At 49.3% G+C, this 16,615-nt stretch overlaps 5 protein-coding genes across 7 annotated transcripts; 1 reads left to right on the top strand and 4 right to left on the bottom strand.

The window, feature by feature from the left end:
• Positions 1-2,143: 2,143 nt before the first annotated feature.
• Positions 2,144-3,581, bottom strand: LOC131215796 (suppressor of activated egl-4 protein 2). The gene is made up of 2 exons (XM_058210193.1): positions 3,378-3,581; positions 2,144-3,319 (listed from the first exon to the last, which is right to left on the bottom strand). The coding sequence occupies exons 1-2, from the start codon at positions 3,579-3,581 to the stop codon at positions 2,144-2,146; spliced, it is 1,380 nt and encodes a 459-aa protein (XP_058066176.1).
• A 420-nt stretch (positions 3,582-4,001) lies between these two features.
• LOC131216752 (snurportin-1) lies at positions 4,002-5,183 on the top strand. The gene has a single exon (XM_058211323.1). It carries the CDS (start codon positions 4,002-4,004, stop codon positions 5,145-5,147), a length of 1,146 nt encoding a protein of 381 aa, XP_058067306.1. The 3' UTR covers positions 5,148-5,183.
• A 404-nt stretch (positions 5,184-5,587) lies between these two features.
• On the bottom strand, positions 5,588-8,210 carry LOC131205574 (uncharacterized). Its single transcript, XM_058197726.1, has one exon. The coding sequence runs from the start codon at positions 8,117-8,119 to the stop codon at positions 5,873-5,875; it is 2,247 nt and encodes a 748-aa protein (XP_058053709.1). The 5' UTR covers positions 8,120-8,210; the 3' UTR covers positions 5,588-5,872.
• Positions 8,211-8,573: 363 nt separating this feature from the next.
• LOC131205575 (isocitrate dehydrogenase [NADP] cytoplasmic) lies at positions 8,574-12,114 on the bottom strand. Of its 2 annotated transcripts, none has more exons than XM_058197728.1 (2): positions 12,018-12,114; positions 8,574-10,002 (listed from the first exon to the last, which is right to left on the bottom strand). In XM_058197728.1, the coding sequence occupies exon 2, from the start codon at positions 9,993-9,995 to the stop codon at positions 8,754-8,756; it is 1,242 nt and encodes a 413-aa protein (XP_058053711.1). In that variant the 5' UTR covers positions 9,996-10,002; positions 12,018-12,114; the 3' UTR covers positions 8,574-8,753. The 2 variants fall into 2 exon arrangements, with proteins under 2 accessions (XP_058053711.1, XP_058053710.1); XM_058197727.1 differs by lacking the exon at positions 12,018-12,114 and adding an exon at positions 11,289-11,523.
• Positions 12,115-13,844: 1,730 nt separating this feature from the next.
• On the bottom strand, positions 13,845-16,171 carry LOC131216713 (uncharacterized). 2 transcript variants are annotated; one of them, XM_058211269.1, is made up of 5 exons: positions 15,893-16,171; positions 14,583-15,513; positions 14,410-14,518; positions 14,126-14,322; positions 13,845-14,062 (listed from the first exon to the last, which is right to left on the bottom strand). In XM_058211269.1, exons 1-4 carry the CDS (start codon positions 16,160-16,162, stop codon positions 14,316-14,318), a joined length of 1,317 nt encoding a protein of 438 aa, XP_058067252.1. In that variant the 5' UTR covers positions 16,163-16,171; the 3' UTR covers positions 13,845-14,062; positions 14,126-14,315. The 2 variants fall into 2 exon arrangements, with proteins under 2 accessions (XP_058067252.1, XP_058067253.1); XM_058211270.1 differs by having other exon boundaries at positions 13,845-14,052.
• Positions 16,172-16,615: the final 444 nt, after the last annotated feature.

The following is a 16,615-nucleotide window of genomic DNA, read 5'->3' as shown; positions in this document are numbered from 1 at the left end:
GTTTAAAGACCGTGGCTCCAAGCAGTTCCGGAGTACGAGGAAAGGAATTGGCTTCCAAAAATCGGCTGCCAATGGTGGACACCCAATCGGGGAGTGGTGCTCGTGCCCGGGTACCCCGAAACAAGCCCACAGTGCCACGGTGGCCACGTGGCCAATCAGGCGTGTTAAGTGCGACCGGCACCCGGGCGGCAACAACTTCGCCAAATCATCCGTCCGTTTTCGCCGTTCGGCCGGCTTTCGTGGGCCACACGTCCTTCCACACACGCGCCTGTGAATGGTGGCACCCCCTGGGTGGCCCACCCTCTCGGGGGAGCCTCCAAAATGGGCAGGCTACGGTAGCGATCCTTGCGCGAGGAGCCGTATCGAGGCCTTCGACGGCAGAAAGGACGATGCAGTATTTTGTGCCGTCGCGATTGCCGAAGGCTTTTTTCTTTTGGGGCCGCACACACACACCCACACACACCCACGCGAGTCGGCGGCTTCGAGGAGAAATGCCTTGGCGGTGTGTGCGAACGGCGGCCGGGCAAATCCTTGGCCGTTCGTCCGCGCGGTCCGCCTGCACCTTGGCTTGCTGCACCTCTAATCGCACTAATCAGGCGTGTGGGCGTTCGGGTTTGGGTGGGGATGCGTGTGTATGTGTGTGTGTGGGTGGCACCTATTTGTTTTTCCTGCGGAACAGGCTGCAACTACTACGACGGGGTTGGACTTTTCCACGGCGACGCCGTTGGACAACACGCACACACACGGCGGGGTACGCGGTGGAGGGTGGCAGCGGATCGGCGGCAGAATCGGCGGCAGCGACACGTTCACAGCGGGAGTCACACGGATCGTCACAGGAGACCGATAAGCACGGAATACACTCGACAACTACCAAAACGACACTGACGAAGCTGCTCGAATCGGGGCCCGGTCGCGACCCGCCGGTCACTCAGCTGTTCGAGTGCGCCCGTGAGCTCCCGTGTGCTCGGAATTGTTGTTGCTGCGCACGGCCGGGAAATGCATGCCGGAAAATGCCGATACACACTATCACGTGTTCGCGCCGCGCCATGTGCCCTGGAGCCTCCGCAGCTTCTCAGCACCTCTCGCTCTCGCCCACACGACGAACCTCGCGCTCACCCGGTTTTGTGCTGGTAATTGTGAGCTGCCGTGCACGGCGGCCGCACGCACGGACACTTCTCCGGCGGCGTCTTATCTTATCAGCGCGCAGAAGGGTTGCATACAAAACAAACGTCACACCGCTGATCGACCCGTCCCCGGGAAGACGACGTCTGTTTCCAGTGGTCCGGGCCGCAAGGTGCCAATATTAGTCGTCCGTGATCGCGCAGTGAAGCCAAGGATACCACGACCGGGACATTCTATTTAAAATAGAAACCCGGCGGAAAAAGTGTTTGTGGCCATTAGCAGACAGCGTATAGGAGTTTCAAGTAAAAATAATAAAGCGCCCAGCGCACGTAGAGTGATGCACTTTCGATGCACTTTCGATGCACCGTTCCAGCAAGGCACTCACACTCGCGCACGCAATGTGTTTGTTGCTGTCTCGCTCAGGGAACCCGCTGAGTGGCTCTCAGAGCCGCTGAGTGGGGGCAGCCGCTGAGTCGCCCCCACTGTCCTCTCTCTCTCTCTCTCGTTCTCTGGACGCCTGGCGATATTTTTGGCTCAGCTGGGATGGAAAAATAAGGGGAAAATCAACTACAATCATTTCCGGCGCGAGCTTTCGGATTTCGGCTTGCGTCCCGAGCGCAGTGCTGCTGTAAAACATATGAACCGGAACTCGGTTTTTCTACTTTATTTTATGTAATTTCAATTCATTTAAATCAACCGGTTTAGTTCGAAATTTAAATTGATCCGAATGCGAGGCTTGCAGGAGGACTAATTTTGCCAGAGGTCATTATTCAAGCCATACTGATAGTAATCGTCTTCCATCAACCTTGCGCCAAACAACATAAATTACGTAAGACAGTTCTCTTTATTCGTCCTTTTTAAAACACATTGTTCACAGCATTTTAGGTTCACAGACATACAAACAGACAGTTTCTGGAACGCGTATGGTAACTGACGGTTCACCAAAAAAAACTACATTCAAAGCCACCGAATTGATATGTACATGCACACGTACATTTAGGAACACGTTTCAAGCGGCCACTTAAGGTCCTTCGCCAGTCGTCGGCGTCGATTCGGTGCCACCGGAAGCCACCGGTTGTGGGGTTGAAAGCAGTGCCGTTAGCGTGGCGTGCGAGGAACTAAGCGAGGAAACCCGTGACCGGTTCGGTAGCGAGACGGAGGAGGCCGGTACCTTCGGAGGCTCGAAACCAGCCGACGTTCTCTGGTGCCGTTCCGTAAGCTCCTTCAGCAACTTTTGGATCTTGGCGTAGATCAGCTCCGTCACCTTGAAGCCTTGCAGGGTGCCCTGCTGTCCGGCGGACGTTTCGAATGCGTTCCGTTCGATCAGCTTCCGCACATCGTCGAGCGCCAGCAGGAAGTAGCGGCCATTTTTGTTCAATGGCGTCACCTGCCGTTGCTGCAGCAGCCAGTCGCGGTCCTGCGCATCGGGACAGTAGCGAAGCACTTCCGGGTGCCTGTTGGCCAATCGCTCGCGGAAGTCCGTGGCTCCGAGAACCCGGGCCGCCTTGAAGTCCAGTATGAACAGACTTTCCGGTGTGATGACCGTCTCCGGCACGGTCACGTTGGTGGGTCGGGTCGTTGTGGTCGTGGCCATGCCTCCAGAGCCTCCTCCCGCAACACCTCCCGCTTGTGATGGAGCCGATGCGGCCGGGTACTGGGCGTGTGGGTAGATTGGGCCGTGCAGGAAGTACTGCCGCTTGAACAGATCCGGCTGGTTCGGTTCCGGAAGCTTGCGTTTTAGCGCCTGGTGCAGCAGACTGGTAGCCACACCGATTCCTCCCGCGGCGGCCGGAGCATTGTCGGTGCTCGAGTCCGAATCGCTCAGCTCCATGCCGGGTGTGTTGGCGCGCGACAAGGAGTTTCCGGTCGGGGACGCCAGCTGACTGGCCCCGTACTGTGCCTTGGAGGCTTCGAGAAGCGTACAGAACACCCCCTTCAACGCTTCCTCCGAGATGGCCCCATCGCCCAGGTTCTCCCTAATGTTGCGGATCGCTGGCACAAAGTACGTGGTTTGGAATTTGCGTACGATCGTGTCCACTTCGCGATCGAACTGGTACTGAAGGACGGACCGAAGCAGTTCCAGCGACTTGATGGCCGCATCGTTTGCCGTTTGGCTCATGAAGGACCTGCCGGTGCTATAGCGCTGCTTCAGGGCATCGAGCGTCGCCTCGCTCGAGAGCGTGTTTTTGTGTAACTTCTGAAACGCACCAAACGGTCAACGAATGAAACAAGGGATCTCCTCATTTTTCACGAACCTGTCGCATTCCCGTCGTTGGTGGGCTGTTGTTGTCGACCTCCGTCCCGTTTGTTGTGGCGTTGGCGGTGGTGGTGGCCAGCGTGTCGGAGGCACTTGTTGCTGGCGCCGATGTTGTCGTCGGTGTGGCCGCTGCTGATCCCGATCCTGGCTGATCCTGGCTGATCCTGGCGGACTGACTACGCCACACGCGTTGGATGACCATTGCTGGGCCTCTAGGAACAGTTTACCGTATCCGGAGCGTGGAGCGTGATCAGGAACTGTTTTGCCCCGTCGCTGGGATGGTGGGATGGAACAGGAAATCCTTACTACGGGGTGGGAAGGATGGGGGGTGCTATGTGATGGAGAAAATGATAATAATAATAATTGGCCCTATTTGAAAAATATTTATCCAAGACAACAAAACACAACCACTTGCTGTACGCCTGAATGTATGCAGCTGTTTGCGCACACATCAAAAGGGAACTAAAAAGAGGAATTTCGATTTTGACATGCGTCAGTTTGTTTATGTTTATGTTCGAAATTCGAAATTATGTTTATGTCCTGTCCTCGTGGAATTCGTGGAGGTCGTTCGTTTCGGCCTATTGTGTTTCCTTGTCCGTGATCAGCATTGAAAAGTACCAAAATGTGTGATTCCAAAGGACCCTCGTCACGGTTCGAGGAATTGTATAAGTACAATGGGCGACTCGAGCACGAGAACGCCGAGAAGCGCCGTGCACGTCTGCTGGCGGAGCAGCGGTTGGCCCGTGAACGGGAAGTCGATGCCAGACGTCCCGGGCTGCTGGAGGAAATTGAAGGCCAGACAGAGCATGGGGGCGAAACGATGGAGTGTCATCAGGACCTGCCACCGGCCAAGCACAAATCACACCGGAAAAAATCCACGTTTTCGCGCCTGTACAGCAACAAGGTGCAACTGTCCGAGTGGATGCATGAGCGACCGGACGATTTTGAGAACTGGATCGTCGTCCCGTGCCCGGTCGGGAAGCGCTGTTTACTTGTCCTTCATGATATGAGCGCCATAGCCTACTACAAGGGAGGTCGCTCCATCACAGCCACTCGCACAAACTTCCGGCACTTTCGAGGCACAACCGTACTGGATTGCGTCTATACCGAAAAGCCACGCCACTTTTACGTGCTCGACGTACTAATCTACCGGCAGTTGAATCTGGTGCACTATGAGTGCCAGTTTCGGTTCGCGTGGATCAAAGCGAAGTTCGACGAGGACAACCTGAGCGAAAAATTCACTAGAAAACCGCCCGAACGGGGAGGCATCGGCTTAAGCCTGCTACCGACCTACGATTGTGCGCAGCCCGAGAGTCTGGCCACGTGTTGGTCACACTATCCAGCGTTTCCCAACGATAGTCCGCGATTGGATGGATATCTGTTTTACCACAAAGAGTCACACTACATACACGGCCGAACGCCTTTAGTCACGTGGCTCTTCCAATTCATGCTAACCGATGTTCTGCAACTTCCCTCCGGAATGGTCAATCGTGGTTATCTGGATCATAAACCTGCATCGTACACCGGAGACTACGCAAAGTATATCGGCGAATTCGAGCGACGAAGAAAAAAGAGGAAGCTTCGCCGCCGCTATCCGGCCAAGAAGAGAAAGACTACGCATTTCTCCATTGACGACGCAGCCGCGGTCGAGCCGGCCAACCATCTTGCACTCTGGGAGGCGATGGAAGCAGCACCGCTAGATTCGGATGACGAAGATCTACGCCCCAAAGAGCTGGACGCCGTACGTGAACTGGAGATGGAAGGCTAATGTACCCTCTTTCGAAAACGCATCATAGTCACAAGGGCCACCGGAGGCTATTTACTGAATACTGTTTTTTTCTTAGTGCATGACGAATTCTTTACAACATTGATTCACTATTATCAATTGCTATATTTGACTTTATTCCCGTTTCACAACTGAACAATGCGTGATTTATTGTGTGCCATTTCATACGAAATACTACAACGCCGTTCGGGGCATGAGGATGAGAATTAGCATTAATGAACACCAGCGGGTGGCCAAAGCATCACCAAAGCAAAGAAAAAAAATCCTTTAAATAATATAAAACTAATGAACGGCGTTAAACATGCCCGTTCTATTGATGGTACTTATCGAGTTCTCTTTCCCTATTGTTTAAATAAAGACTGATATTTATTTGTTGTACAGTTTTTGTTTTTTTTTTCTGAGTTTATTAAACAAAACAACGCGAGCGATAACTATGGTCTACAAAAAATCTACAATTTCGGACACGAACTTTCGGCTTTGCATGAATACCTGACACTGTGCGGTAAAACTCCGAACTTGTTCGGAAACTTAAACTACTATACTTATGTAAAGTAAAATAGGTATGAGTGTGTTCTGGACGATTGAAAAGAAATGGTCACCGAAGAGTGTTATGATGAAGCCTCAATGGCCCGTTACAATTGTCGTCAGCGAGGAACTAACTAGTAAGAGGAAAATCCTGAATAGACAATACTTGAACCCGTGCGATACTAGCTACTGGAAGAAGTACCACCGGCCGTGGTAGCGCTCTGAATTTCAACCGTGGCGGCCAGACTAGCCTCTTGTTTCTCCTCTATTACTGCTCTATTAGCCGGTGCTTCAGGCATGTCCGAAGTCTCGGGCTTCTCGGGCTCCGTATCATTCTTTTTTGCTTTGCTGTCATCGCAGGCTTCTGCCGTGTCCGAAGTCTGCATGGCGGACTGTGCATCGTCATCCTGTTGCTTCTTAACCTCACCCGTTGCCTCGTCGTTCGACTGCGATGCCGAAGCGTGTGCGTCTGTGGCCGCCTTTTTTTTCGCCTTCTCCAGCATCACCATAAAGTAGCCGCGGACACACTTGCGGATGTGCACAACGAAACAGGTATCAATAAAGAGCCGAAAAGGACCGCCGTTCTTTGGCTTATCGTTCGGCGCGCGAACCTCCACCACCCCGTCTACCAGGGCCAGCTCGATGGGTGCCGAAAAGCGCAACGCATGGTTCCGATCCCAGCGCGACTTGGAAATGTTGATCTCCCCTTGGAGCGTGGCCTCATCAACGATGTTGATGCGCTTCCGCGCAATGAATACCTGCCGCTCGCAGGTTATGATGAACGAGCGCACAACGGGCCCTTCGCCCTTCGCATTTTCTTCCGTCGCTGCCGCACTAGTTGTTGGATGCTCGATGGGATCCATCTGAACCATGAAGAGCTTGCGCAGAATATCCACAATAAAGTCGAGCATACACTCGCCCCACATGTGACGGATGCGCGCATCCGTGACGACTGTTTTATGCTCCGGATCGCGCACCAACAATACCTGCTGCACAAGGAACAGTTCGGCTTCGATCGGTGGCAGCTTGCAACGGACAGAGTATGTGACCGGGGCGGTGGATGCCTTACCATCGGCAGCAGCACCAGTGGCTTCCTTGGCCACTTCCACCAGTCCATTAGCAGCATTTTTCGCTGGCTCTTCTTTCGATTCTTTACCGACCGGCTTGGCCTTCATGTACTGCTTCGTGTCGGTGAACAAGGCCTCCAGCAGCTTGGCCAAACTGTCGTCTCGTCGATAATAGCACACTTCGGCCGCATGGCGCAAGCTAACACGCAGCTGCTCGAACACCTTCCCAACCGACATCACCTTCGCCACGTTCAGGTTCAGCTCGAACGGATCCTGTATCGTGATCCAGGGGCCGTTCACTAGCTCCGGGTAGTCTTCGCGCTCGCACGCCCGATAGTACGGGGCCAGCTCGCGGATATTCTTTTTCGTTAGCTCCTCGAGCGAACACAGGCGGCCCACAAACGGGGAGATGAGATTGTGGGCGAAGTCAAACTCCGCGTAGTAGCGAAAGAACCCGGACAGCAGATCGCGTACCGAGTTCTCGTTCCACGACTTGTAGTTGATCACCGACGGATAGCCCAGGTTCCACGGCCCGTATTCGATGCGCGGGATGCCCTGTTGCATTTCCTCGACCGACGGAATGAGCGGGAGTTTGCGCGTTTGTAGATAAAAGATCAGCATCATCACCAGGCAGTAGGAGTTGAGCTGGCGTCGCGAGTCCAGCACGAAGGCATTCTGGGCCCAAAACTTGATCACGATCGCCAGCTGGTGGATACGCTGGTCAAACAGCATGAGCGCGTTGATGAACTTACTGTTGTAGCAGCCACGAGCGTTGCTAAAATTAATGTCACAGAACAGATTGGTGTACCGATGGACGACTCGCAGGAGCGGAACTTTGGCACCGAGAATCTTCACTATGTCGGTGAAGGAGCCCTCCTTCTCCATGCGGCCGCCGACCACATGGATCAGCTTTATCTGTTCGTCTCTTTCGGTATTCTTGCGTGAGTAGTGTATGTAGAAGTCCAGATCACTGTCCCTCAGCGCGAGGCCGGACTTGATGGAACCGAACTCGTAGATCTGGGCCGGATTGTTGGGGAAGCTAATCACACGCCTCATGTCATCCTTCACCAGACGGAGCGCCAACTCGACGTTGCTGGCCGTGGGTTGCAGGGTTTCGATGAGCACATTCAGTTCCTCTCCTTCGGGGCAATCCCGCAGCGCCTGGACCAATGGTTCCAGCAACGGACTACACGTTTCAATCTCCTCCGCAACGTCGAAGTTCTTCTTTTTGTTTTTCTTTTGATTCATCGACAGGCGGCGTTTGCGACGAGCACGACTTTCCTGCTTTTGCTGCTGTTGAGCTTCTGACTGCGTTCTTGGTGCCATGGCTTGTTGTGATGTGGACGGTTGTGGATCCGCCATCGATGGAACGACTCTGTTGACCACCCGAAACGAGATTTGGTACGGACACGGGGCTTCTATCAGCGGAGATTGTGTCCCAGCACGCAAGCAATTGTTTGCTTCTTGTTGTTTACAGATTACGAACCGAGGAATCACCAGTTCCAATGATAAGACGGTCTTTCAGAAGAACTTTCCCACTCCGAATTTGGTGATATTTCACTGCGAAAGGCTTTCTTCTTTCTCCAAATTTAACTAAATTTACCCACGCAGGCCGTGAAAATGTTTTGTGAGTAAAAAGAAATGTCAAATTGACTGCGGCGTTTTGGTTGTCAATTTGTCAACCAGATGGCGGTAGTGTCGAAAGACTTTTTCATAATTCCATTAAAAACCGTTCAGTTCTATTTTATTTTCCCCCTATTTTCAATCGAATTGCATCGGATTCTCACAGATTTACACATACGCGAACATATTTTATACAAACGCCAACGACCCATTGATTTTTATTTCTCAGTATCCCCCATTAAATACCCGCAACGACTTAAATGGCTACACTCGGGCAAAACATAAAAAGACGATGATGGATGAAGACCGAGACTGCGAATATCTTCGTGGTCAATGTAAATGCACGTCCCCACCCGGTGGTTCCACGTGTGTCCTACAGCCGGCTCTGGGTAAGGGCGGCCTTTAGATTATCGCCCAGTTTGTTCATGAACTCGAACGTTTCCATGTAATCCGATCGTTGTACATTGGCCATACCCTTGATGCAGATGGCCAAGTCTTTGGTCATGTGGCCCGCCTCGATCGTATCGATGCACACCTTTTCCAACGTTTCAGCAAAACGCTTCAGTTCCGCATTGTTGTCCAGCTTGGCGCGGTGCAACAGGCCACGGGTCCAGGCAAAGATTGAAGCGATCGGATTGGTGGACGTTTCCTTGCCCTGCTGGTACTGACGATAGTGGCGCGTGACGGTTCCGTGGGCCGCTTCGGACTCAACCGTACGCCCATCCGGGCACACCAGCACCGATGTCATCAAACCGAGAGACCCGAAACCTTGGGCCACCGTATCCGATTGCACATCACCGTCGTAATTTTTGCACGCCCACACGAATCCGCCCTCGGCCTTCATGCAGTAGGCGACCATATCATCGATAAGCCGGTGCTCGTACCAGATGCCGAGTGCGTCGAATTGGGCCTTGTAGTCCTTGTCGTAGATCTCCTGGAAGATGTCCTTGAAGCGACCGTCGTACTTCTTCAGGATGGTGTTCTTGGTGCTCAGATACAGCGGGTACTTCCGATCGATCGCTACCTTGAACGACGAATGCGCAAAGTCGCGAATCGAATCGTCCAGATTGTACATTCCCATCGCGACGCCCGGGCTCTTGTACTCGTTCACAACGTACGACACTGGTTCGCTACCATCGGCCGGTGTAAACTTCATTTCCAGCTTGCCCGGCTTCGGCACCACAAAGTCGGTCGCCTTGTACTGGTCGCCGTGCGCATGACGCCCGATGATGATCGGTTTCTCCCAGCCCGGCACCAAGCGCGGCACGTTCTTGCAGATGATCGCCTCCCGGAACACGGTTCCACCGAGAATGTTACGGATCGTGCCGTTCGGCGAGCGCCACATTTGCTTCAGCTTGAACTCGGTGACGCGCGCCTCGTCCGGCGTGATAGTCGCACACTTGATGCCGACGTTGTAGCGTTTGACCGCTTCCGCGCAATCGACCGTCACCTGATCGTTGGTTTTGTCCCGGTGCTCGATACCGAGATCGAACGTGTGCAGCTCGATGTCCAGGAACGGGAGGATCAGCTTATCCTTGATCGAGTCCCAGATGATGCGCGTCATCTCATCACCCAGGATATCCACTACGGGTCCGGCCTTGATTTTTGCTGCCATTTTGTTGCTAGAATGAGGGAGAAGATATAGGTTACGATCTCCGTCCATCGTTAAAATCTCACGATTATGCGTTCTGTTGACCCTCGCAATACATTTGGTTTTCACCAACCGAGGCGTGGAACCAATGTTCCAAGCAAACATGCAAAATACAAACAAATTTAACACCAAGTTTTTGTGGACACGGATAGCAATGTTTGTTTATTTTGCCCTACACCGTTCCAATGGCAACACGCAAAAGCATTTGCTCCGCGTGACCGTGTATTTTCAACCCAAAGCGGAGTAGTGAAGGAAACAAACGATTTTTCAAGTACAAGCCAATTTTCTCAAGTTAATGTACGTTGCTCGAATATTTTGATGCCTTCCAAAGAATATTTGGAAAGGTTCACTCTTCAAATAGATAAGTGTCCGCTTGCTCCACTGCAAGTCTTTAATTCAGGGTCACTAGAACCGCAAAGCAGTTGGGGGCCAATCTAGCACATCAGCGGTTAAGTTGCACGCCACTTGCTGTTCGCTTTAAATGCGGGCTACCCTCCGAAATTATACCCCCGCGCCACCGTTGCGTAACCCCGAGCATTCACGCATGGCTCTCAAAACCAAACTTTTATCACCTTTCTGCGGTCCAGAGACTAACCGGCCGGAGATAAGCTGACGATGATGGTGTAGATGCCAAGAAACAATTGGTCACGGCTAGTTGCGGTGTCGGGTGTGCGACTGATAACGCAGTACTTGGTTTATGCTATCGTCCCAATATTGTAATAATTTTTCACCCAATCCACGCATTACAGAGGGCTGCTGATGGGCCGATCGTCTGGCATCCGGTACGTGCAACGTCACGCCACTCTAATGAATCTTCCGCATAGCTTTGGTTGTGATGGAAGAAAACCTGTTTCCATCCAACGGGAAACGATTATCGTGAAGATTGCTACGGTGCACACGCATTCGAAGTGGCCAATGGAGAAGCACTTAATAGAATATTTACTTGCGCTTCTTCTCGCCATTCGACGGAGCAAGGGAAGCGTACACGTTGCTAGGTGGGCCATAGGAGATTACTGACCCGACACTTTCTAACACGCCTTTCTCTGGAGGCGCCAACATAATGATCATCAAGGGACAGAACCGAAACTTTCGGCTGTTACGTGAGCTCCGTCGCTGAGCTTCGACTTTCTAATGCATTCTTGCAAGCCTCTGCTTTCCATCGACCCTAGTGCGGCTATTAGCTAGTCTTGGACCTTGACACGTCGCCTGATCCGGTTACTTCTCTGTGCTTATTTCAATCAGCAACGCTATGCTTACTTGTGAACGGGATGGAAACTACCAGAAAGGGGAGCGGCGACTGAACTTCCTCAAGAATGGTAATCAGAGAACGGTATTCGAGCGGAACGACGGCAAACACACGAACAAACGACTACGGCTGAGCGGAACCGAATGACGAATGAAGACTGAACTCGCGGCTTCCTTCCGAGGGTCTTGGTTTGGTAGTCAGAGAGTTGTTTTCTTGACCGGTCGGTAAAGGGTTACCGATTCGACTGGAAAGGGGGAAGAAAATACCGAAAACGATACGCCCAAAGGGTATGCAATGTCCACACCATGTGTTTTGATGTTTACGGCAAATTTGTCAAAACCAGCTGCTTTATTGATAAACTGATTAAGAAAACTTTGTATGCGCAATGTTGGATTGTATCCTCACTCACTGACCATGACTGCAGGGACATGTCTTCTGAACAGTTTGCCGTCCATTGAGCAGGATTCGGACATCACACCAAATAGAAGCAAATTGAACAAATACAACACAGCAACTGAGGCAAACTAAATTCATCCAGATTAGGGCACATTACGTAACTGAATAGTGATCGAAACATTTCACATCGCTTAGACTATTGCAAATTCCTTTACCAACATCCCTTCGAGACTTATCACCGTGATAAGCAGTTTTGTTTTGTACGATAAAAGCATAGCAATCTCAGCTGGATTGTATGTACATCATCCTTGTTTTGGATGATTGCTTAATGTGCAATCACTTACCGAAAGAGTTGTTGGGGCGATTTGAAACAGTTAAAACAGGACGAGGAATGACTTTTTCACAGGAATACTATACTTTGTAACGAGCGAGCGATAACGCAGAACCGGCAAAATGGAAACACAAGCACAATGGAAACAAAAAGTACAATCAACTTTGATTTGCGTGCCGGCGTTTATATGGGGTAATTGGTTTTACTACCGAGGTTATACTTTGTTTCTAATTTGAAAGTTTGGTTCAATACTGCCAGAAAACACGATAAATATCCTAAACAAGTCGTTATTGATTTAATTTTATATAGCAATAATGATGATGTAACATTTGCGCAAATAATAAGGCGTAACAAAATGGATAAGAATTGAATCTGCCTATATAACCTGCAGATATATAAGCAGATTTCGAATTGTGTCGTTTTTCACAAAATCAAATGCAATAAATATTCAACCACAAATAATTGCATGCATCGAATATAAATGTATGAAATTTGGCAAATTCCAGTTATTCAGACCAACAATAAAATCCTGAAGGTCCATTAAATACCATGCAAACGCCTAACAAAACCATGCAAACGCCAAACGCATGAAAATTCGCGGTTCTGCAAATTCGCGTTTCCTTTTCCTTTATAATAAAAATTCAATCGCTGATCAATGTTTTTCAACGTTTTAGAGCAGAAAGTGGTTGCCAGTTGAATGTACATCCGAACAGTAAGAGACGAATGGCAATTATTGCAGATCAATATCTCTATAATCTCAAGTATTCCACATGACAACATGAACATCCGAACAGTTTTTTCCTACTGAACTCGTATCGGCAGTTGCATATTTTTCGAATGCACCATTAAACAGCTCGCGATTCCGAGAGACTTGTTCCAAATCATCACGAGCCATTGTCGCAATATCACATCATTTAGCCCTTCAGCAAGGAGATTTCAAGTGCTGGGCCAGCTAACCAAGCCCGGTAAGTAACTTACTTTGCACAGCAATGTTCGTTCTTTCGTTCGTTCGTTTGCAGCTTGTTCAGGTAAAGTTGCTCAAAACAGAATTTTGTAGTTGTTGGAGCTGATATTCGACCACCTTGTCATACATGAAGCATGAATCTTTGGTGTGCAAACAATGGTCAGATTTGGCACTTTTGGGACGACGAATGGATCGTGTGATTCTATCGCCGAAATCTTCGTGGGACAAAGATGTGCCAATAGAAGACTGGAATTATCACACTCATCGTTACGGTCGATGTTGCTGGAGGTACCCAATCTTCAGCAGTTGTTCATTATTCACGAACCCAGAAAAATGAACAAAAGGAATCAACGGCTCCCAGTAATGAGAAAGTTGTCGCTTGGAGATCTGCGACAACTGTTTGGACAATGCACTTCCCTGGCATACGATCGCCACTTCTTTACAAGGACTGCAAATGCATTTTAGTTTTGAGACCAAGTTGAAGCAGTGGAGACATTTCAGTGGCCAGTTAATCCAAGTTTCTGTTACTTGTAAAAAAATCAATTTATTGAACCACTTTTGTGAAATGACATGAAATGAGGAGTTGTCAATAAAATCGGACATTGGTTTTGATGAACATGATTTGTTTCAAAGCCACTAGTTTTTTTGAAGAAACGCCACTTTGCGGGGTCTTCATAACGGTGGCATACCTATCTAAAACGTTAGTTGAAGATATCACGAACCACACTAAGAAGTTACCGTCTTTAGAAATCGTAGTTATTTGCTGTGAATATGAACATATGAATATGATATGAATATGAATCTGTTCAAAAAAAATAGAAAATATATTCTCTGAAAATGCGCATCGGGAAACAATCGTACATTAATCGATGGAATTATTACGTGCAGAACGATTCAAATATTACGCATCGCAGCAAGAAATCATCAACTGATTCCAACGGAAACGAGCCTCGATAGCGGACAATCCATTACTGATTTGCGGCGCGATGGACTTCGGGAAGAAGCGTCGAATGAAAACACCACACCACAAAGCGCTATGCTTTTGGTTTATGAAATAAATATGCTTGCTATCGCGAGCAGCTTTCTGTAGCTTTCTGCGAAAAAGGGGAAATCATTAGAAACTGTTGCTCGATCAGGAGCACCCGCAGTTTCATTACCTTGCTATTCGTGTCGTACAATCCGTCCAGCAGAATCTGCTTTATCCGCCGTCGGGAATCGAAACCATGGCCAGCTGCGTGACAGTGACGAGCGCGACTGCGCTGGGTTTGCCAGACAGATTGGACCAACGATTGATTGTGACGCAGCGAGTGATTCAACTTACAACAAACCTGAATCGCTGAATTATTATTATTTGCTGAAATATTAAAATATTAAATAAATATTAATTGAATTAAAATAATAATTAATGAAACTAATTTTGGTAATCATATAAAAAACTTACCCTGACGCTTTACACAGACAGTGCCAACGATTGGTGGACGGCACAATCCACATCTCACACGGCGGGCGGTTGGCAGTGGATGGGCGGTTGGTACTGGACGGGGTGAAAGCTGGAAATTAAAAAGCCATTATTAATAACTATAATTACTCTTAATAAACAAATTAAAAACTTACATTTATGATCGATCCGTAACCTTTTAGGCTTTAGCTTCAGCCTCTGGTACGAATTTTTGACATACAATCCAATTTGTTTGTCAAGCTCCTTCTTCGTACCCTGGTACTTATACCTCCGCTGCATCACCTCAAACAGCGCCTGCCAGGTTTTCGTAAACTTGTTCAGAATGGTGGAGCTTTTGTCTCTCGACCACTTCCAAGCGCATGTGTTTAAAAATTCGCGCTGCGTGTACCAGTCCATTAGGCGGCTCAAAACATATGTGTACTGATGGTTAGAGGTGCAGCAGACACGTACATGCTTGAACAAATATAAACCCAAACGTGCGGCAAAGCCTTCTCTTGCGGCCAACTCTTCCAATTGCTTCAGCTGCTCCAAGGAGCTCACCGGAAGTACTTGGATGGCGATGTCAGCATCACAAGACTGGGCGGAGGGAGCCCTTACAGGTGAAAGGGGAGGCGAAGATTTAGCCTTCTGGGACGGACGAAGCAGGCGGGACGAGGAGGACTGCGGGATTCGAGGGGTGTCGGATGGCTGCAGGGCGGAAGGCTGAGCGGCAGAGGGCTGAGCGGAGGGCTGGGCGGTGGAGGGTTGCAGGGCGGACTGCAAGTACTGCACATTTGCAGCCAGCTCGACAATAGAGGATTGCATCTGTTGTAACATTTGCTCCATTCTGTCCAGCCGATGCGATGTCTGCTCCTGCTCCGGAATCGACTCCGTCTTTAATGTCATGATATACTCCGATCGCTTTAGCCGAGGATCGTCTGACAGCCTTTCATTACCGGATGATGTCCGATGTGGAATCTTCGTATCCGGATGCGAAATCGATGATGAGGATGGAATTATGACCATCGGCACACTTGTGGTCGTGTTGTACACGGATGTTGATGAATCCAACTCCGATTCACGGTGCACCGTCGCTCTCGGTGCTAACTTTATAAGTTAATATGAAAGGAAGACATAATATTGAAATCTTGACATTATAAGCGCTTGATCCCGTGTGGAGTTTCTAGTCTCCCCATGCGACGGATAGGGGAAAGCCTCCCCAAGATGGGTGGTACTGATGAAAGGAAAAGCTCCAAAGAACGGCGGATATTGACTAATTTTGAAATGAAATATTGAATTTTGAAGTATTATTATTTTCGTGTCCAAGCATTAAAATTTCCCTTATTTAATGTTTGTAACGCAGCGCACCTGGCGGATCTACCGACAACTACTGCAGCGGAATCACACAATCACGCACACAATCACAAAATGCCGCAATCGGACGCCCGAGAAAAAAACAGTGTTTCAACTATTTCTCATTTCTTACCTTCAGATCGTTAAAGTTGTTGCTACACCGGTTGCATGCCTTCAAAAACGCGGCGACATCCATGTTCATTCTTGAAGCTATGCTTTTCAAAGTTTCATATCGAGTTTCGCATGATCTTGCATCTACCTTGAGACTTTTTCCTATCTCCTCCCACGCAGCGTTTCTCATATTTTCGTTGTGTTTGCTTCCAGCTCCTATTACGCACTCGTAATTTGCCGCTTCCTCAACTAAATCCCGTTCAAATTGCGTTATTATTACACGTTCCGTCATTGTATTGAAACGAAGAAGAACTTTGCACCGAAACAAAAGGCCTCCAGAAAGAATAATAAAGATTGGAAAGATTCTGGCAACACTGATTTTTTGATGTTTCTCTGCGTTCCCGGTCTCTAAAAACACAAAGGCGACCTCTGTTGGAAATCAGAACGAACCAATCGAACGGTGTGCTGAAGCAATGAACACTTTTATGAGCGGTCCAGACGCTCCAATTCGGTAGCGATGCTGCGTGAGTGACGTCTCTGGAGACGTCATTAATGCCTTTGGCAACTAAAAAATAAAAAATATAGTGATCGGAATAAAAAGGCGGAGGCATACGATGCCATTTAAAAGCCATTTCCTCGACACTGTAATCTCTTCGCACGTTCTTTTTTCACTTTTTAACCGAAAAGCACAATGCCAACACAGTGTTGCTTCCATGGCTGATTCCAACATGTCCAACCGACAAAC

Source organism: Anopheles bellator, chromosome 1 (genome assembly GCF_943735745.2).
Source record: "Anopheles bellator chromosome 1, idAnoBellAS_SP24_06.2, whole genome shotgun sequence".
Classification (NCBI taxonomy): Eukaryota; Metazoa; Arthropoda; class Insecta; order Diptera; family Culicidae; genus Anopheles; species Anopheles bellator.
Note: the sequence above shows the minus strand (reverse complement) of the source record. Positions and strands in the feature narration are given on the sequence as shown.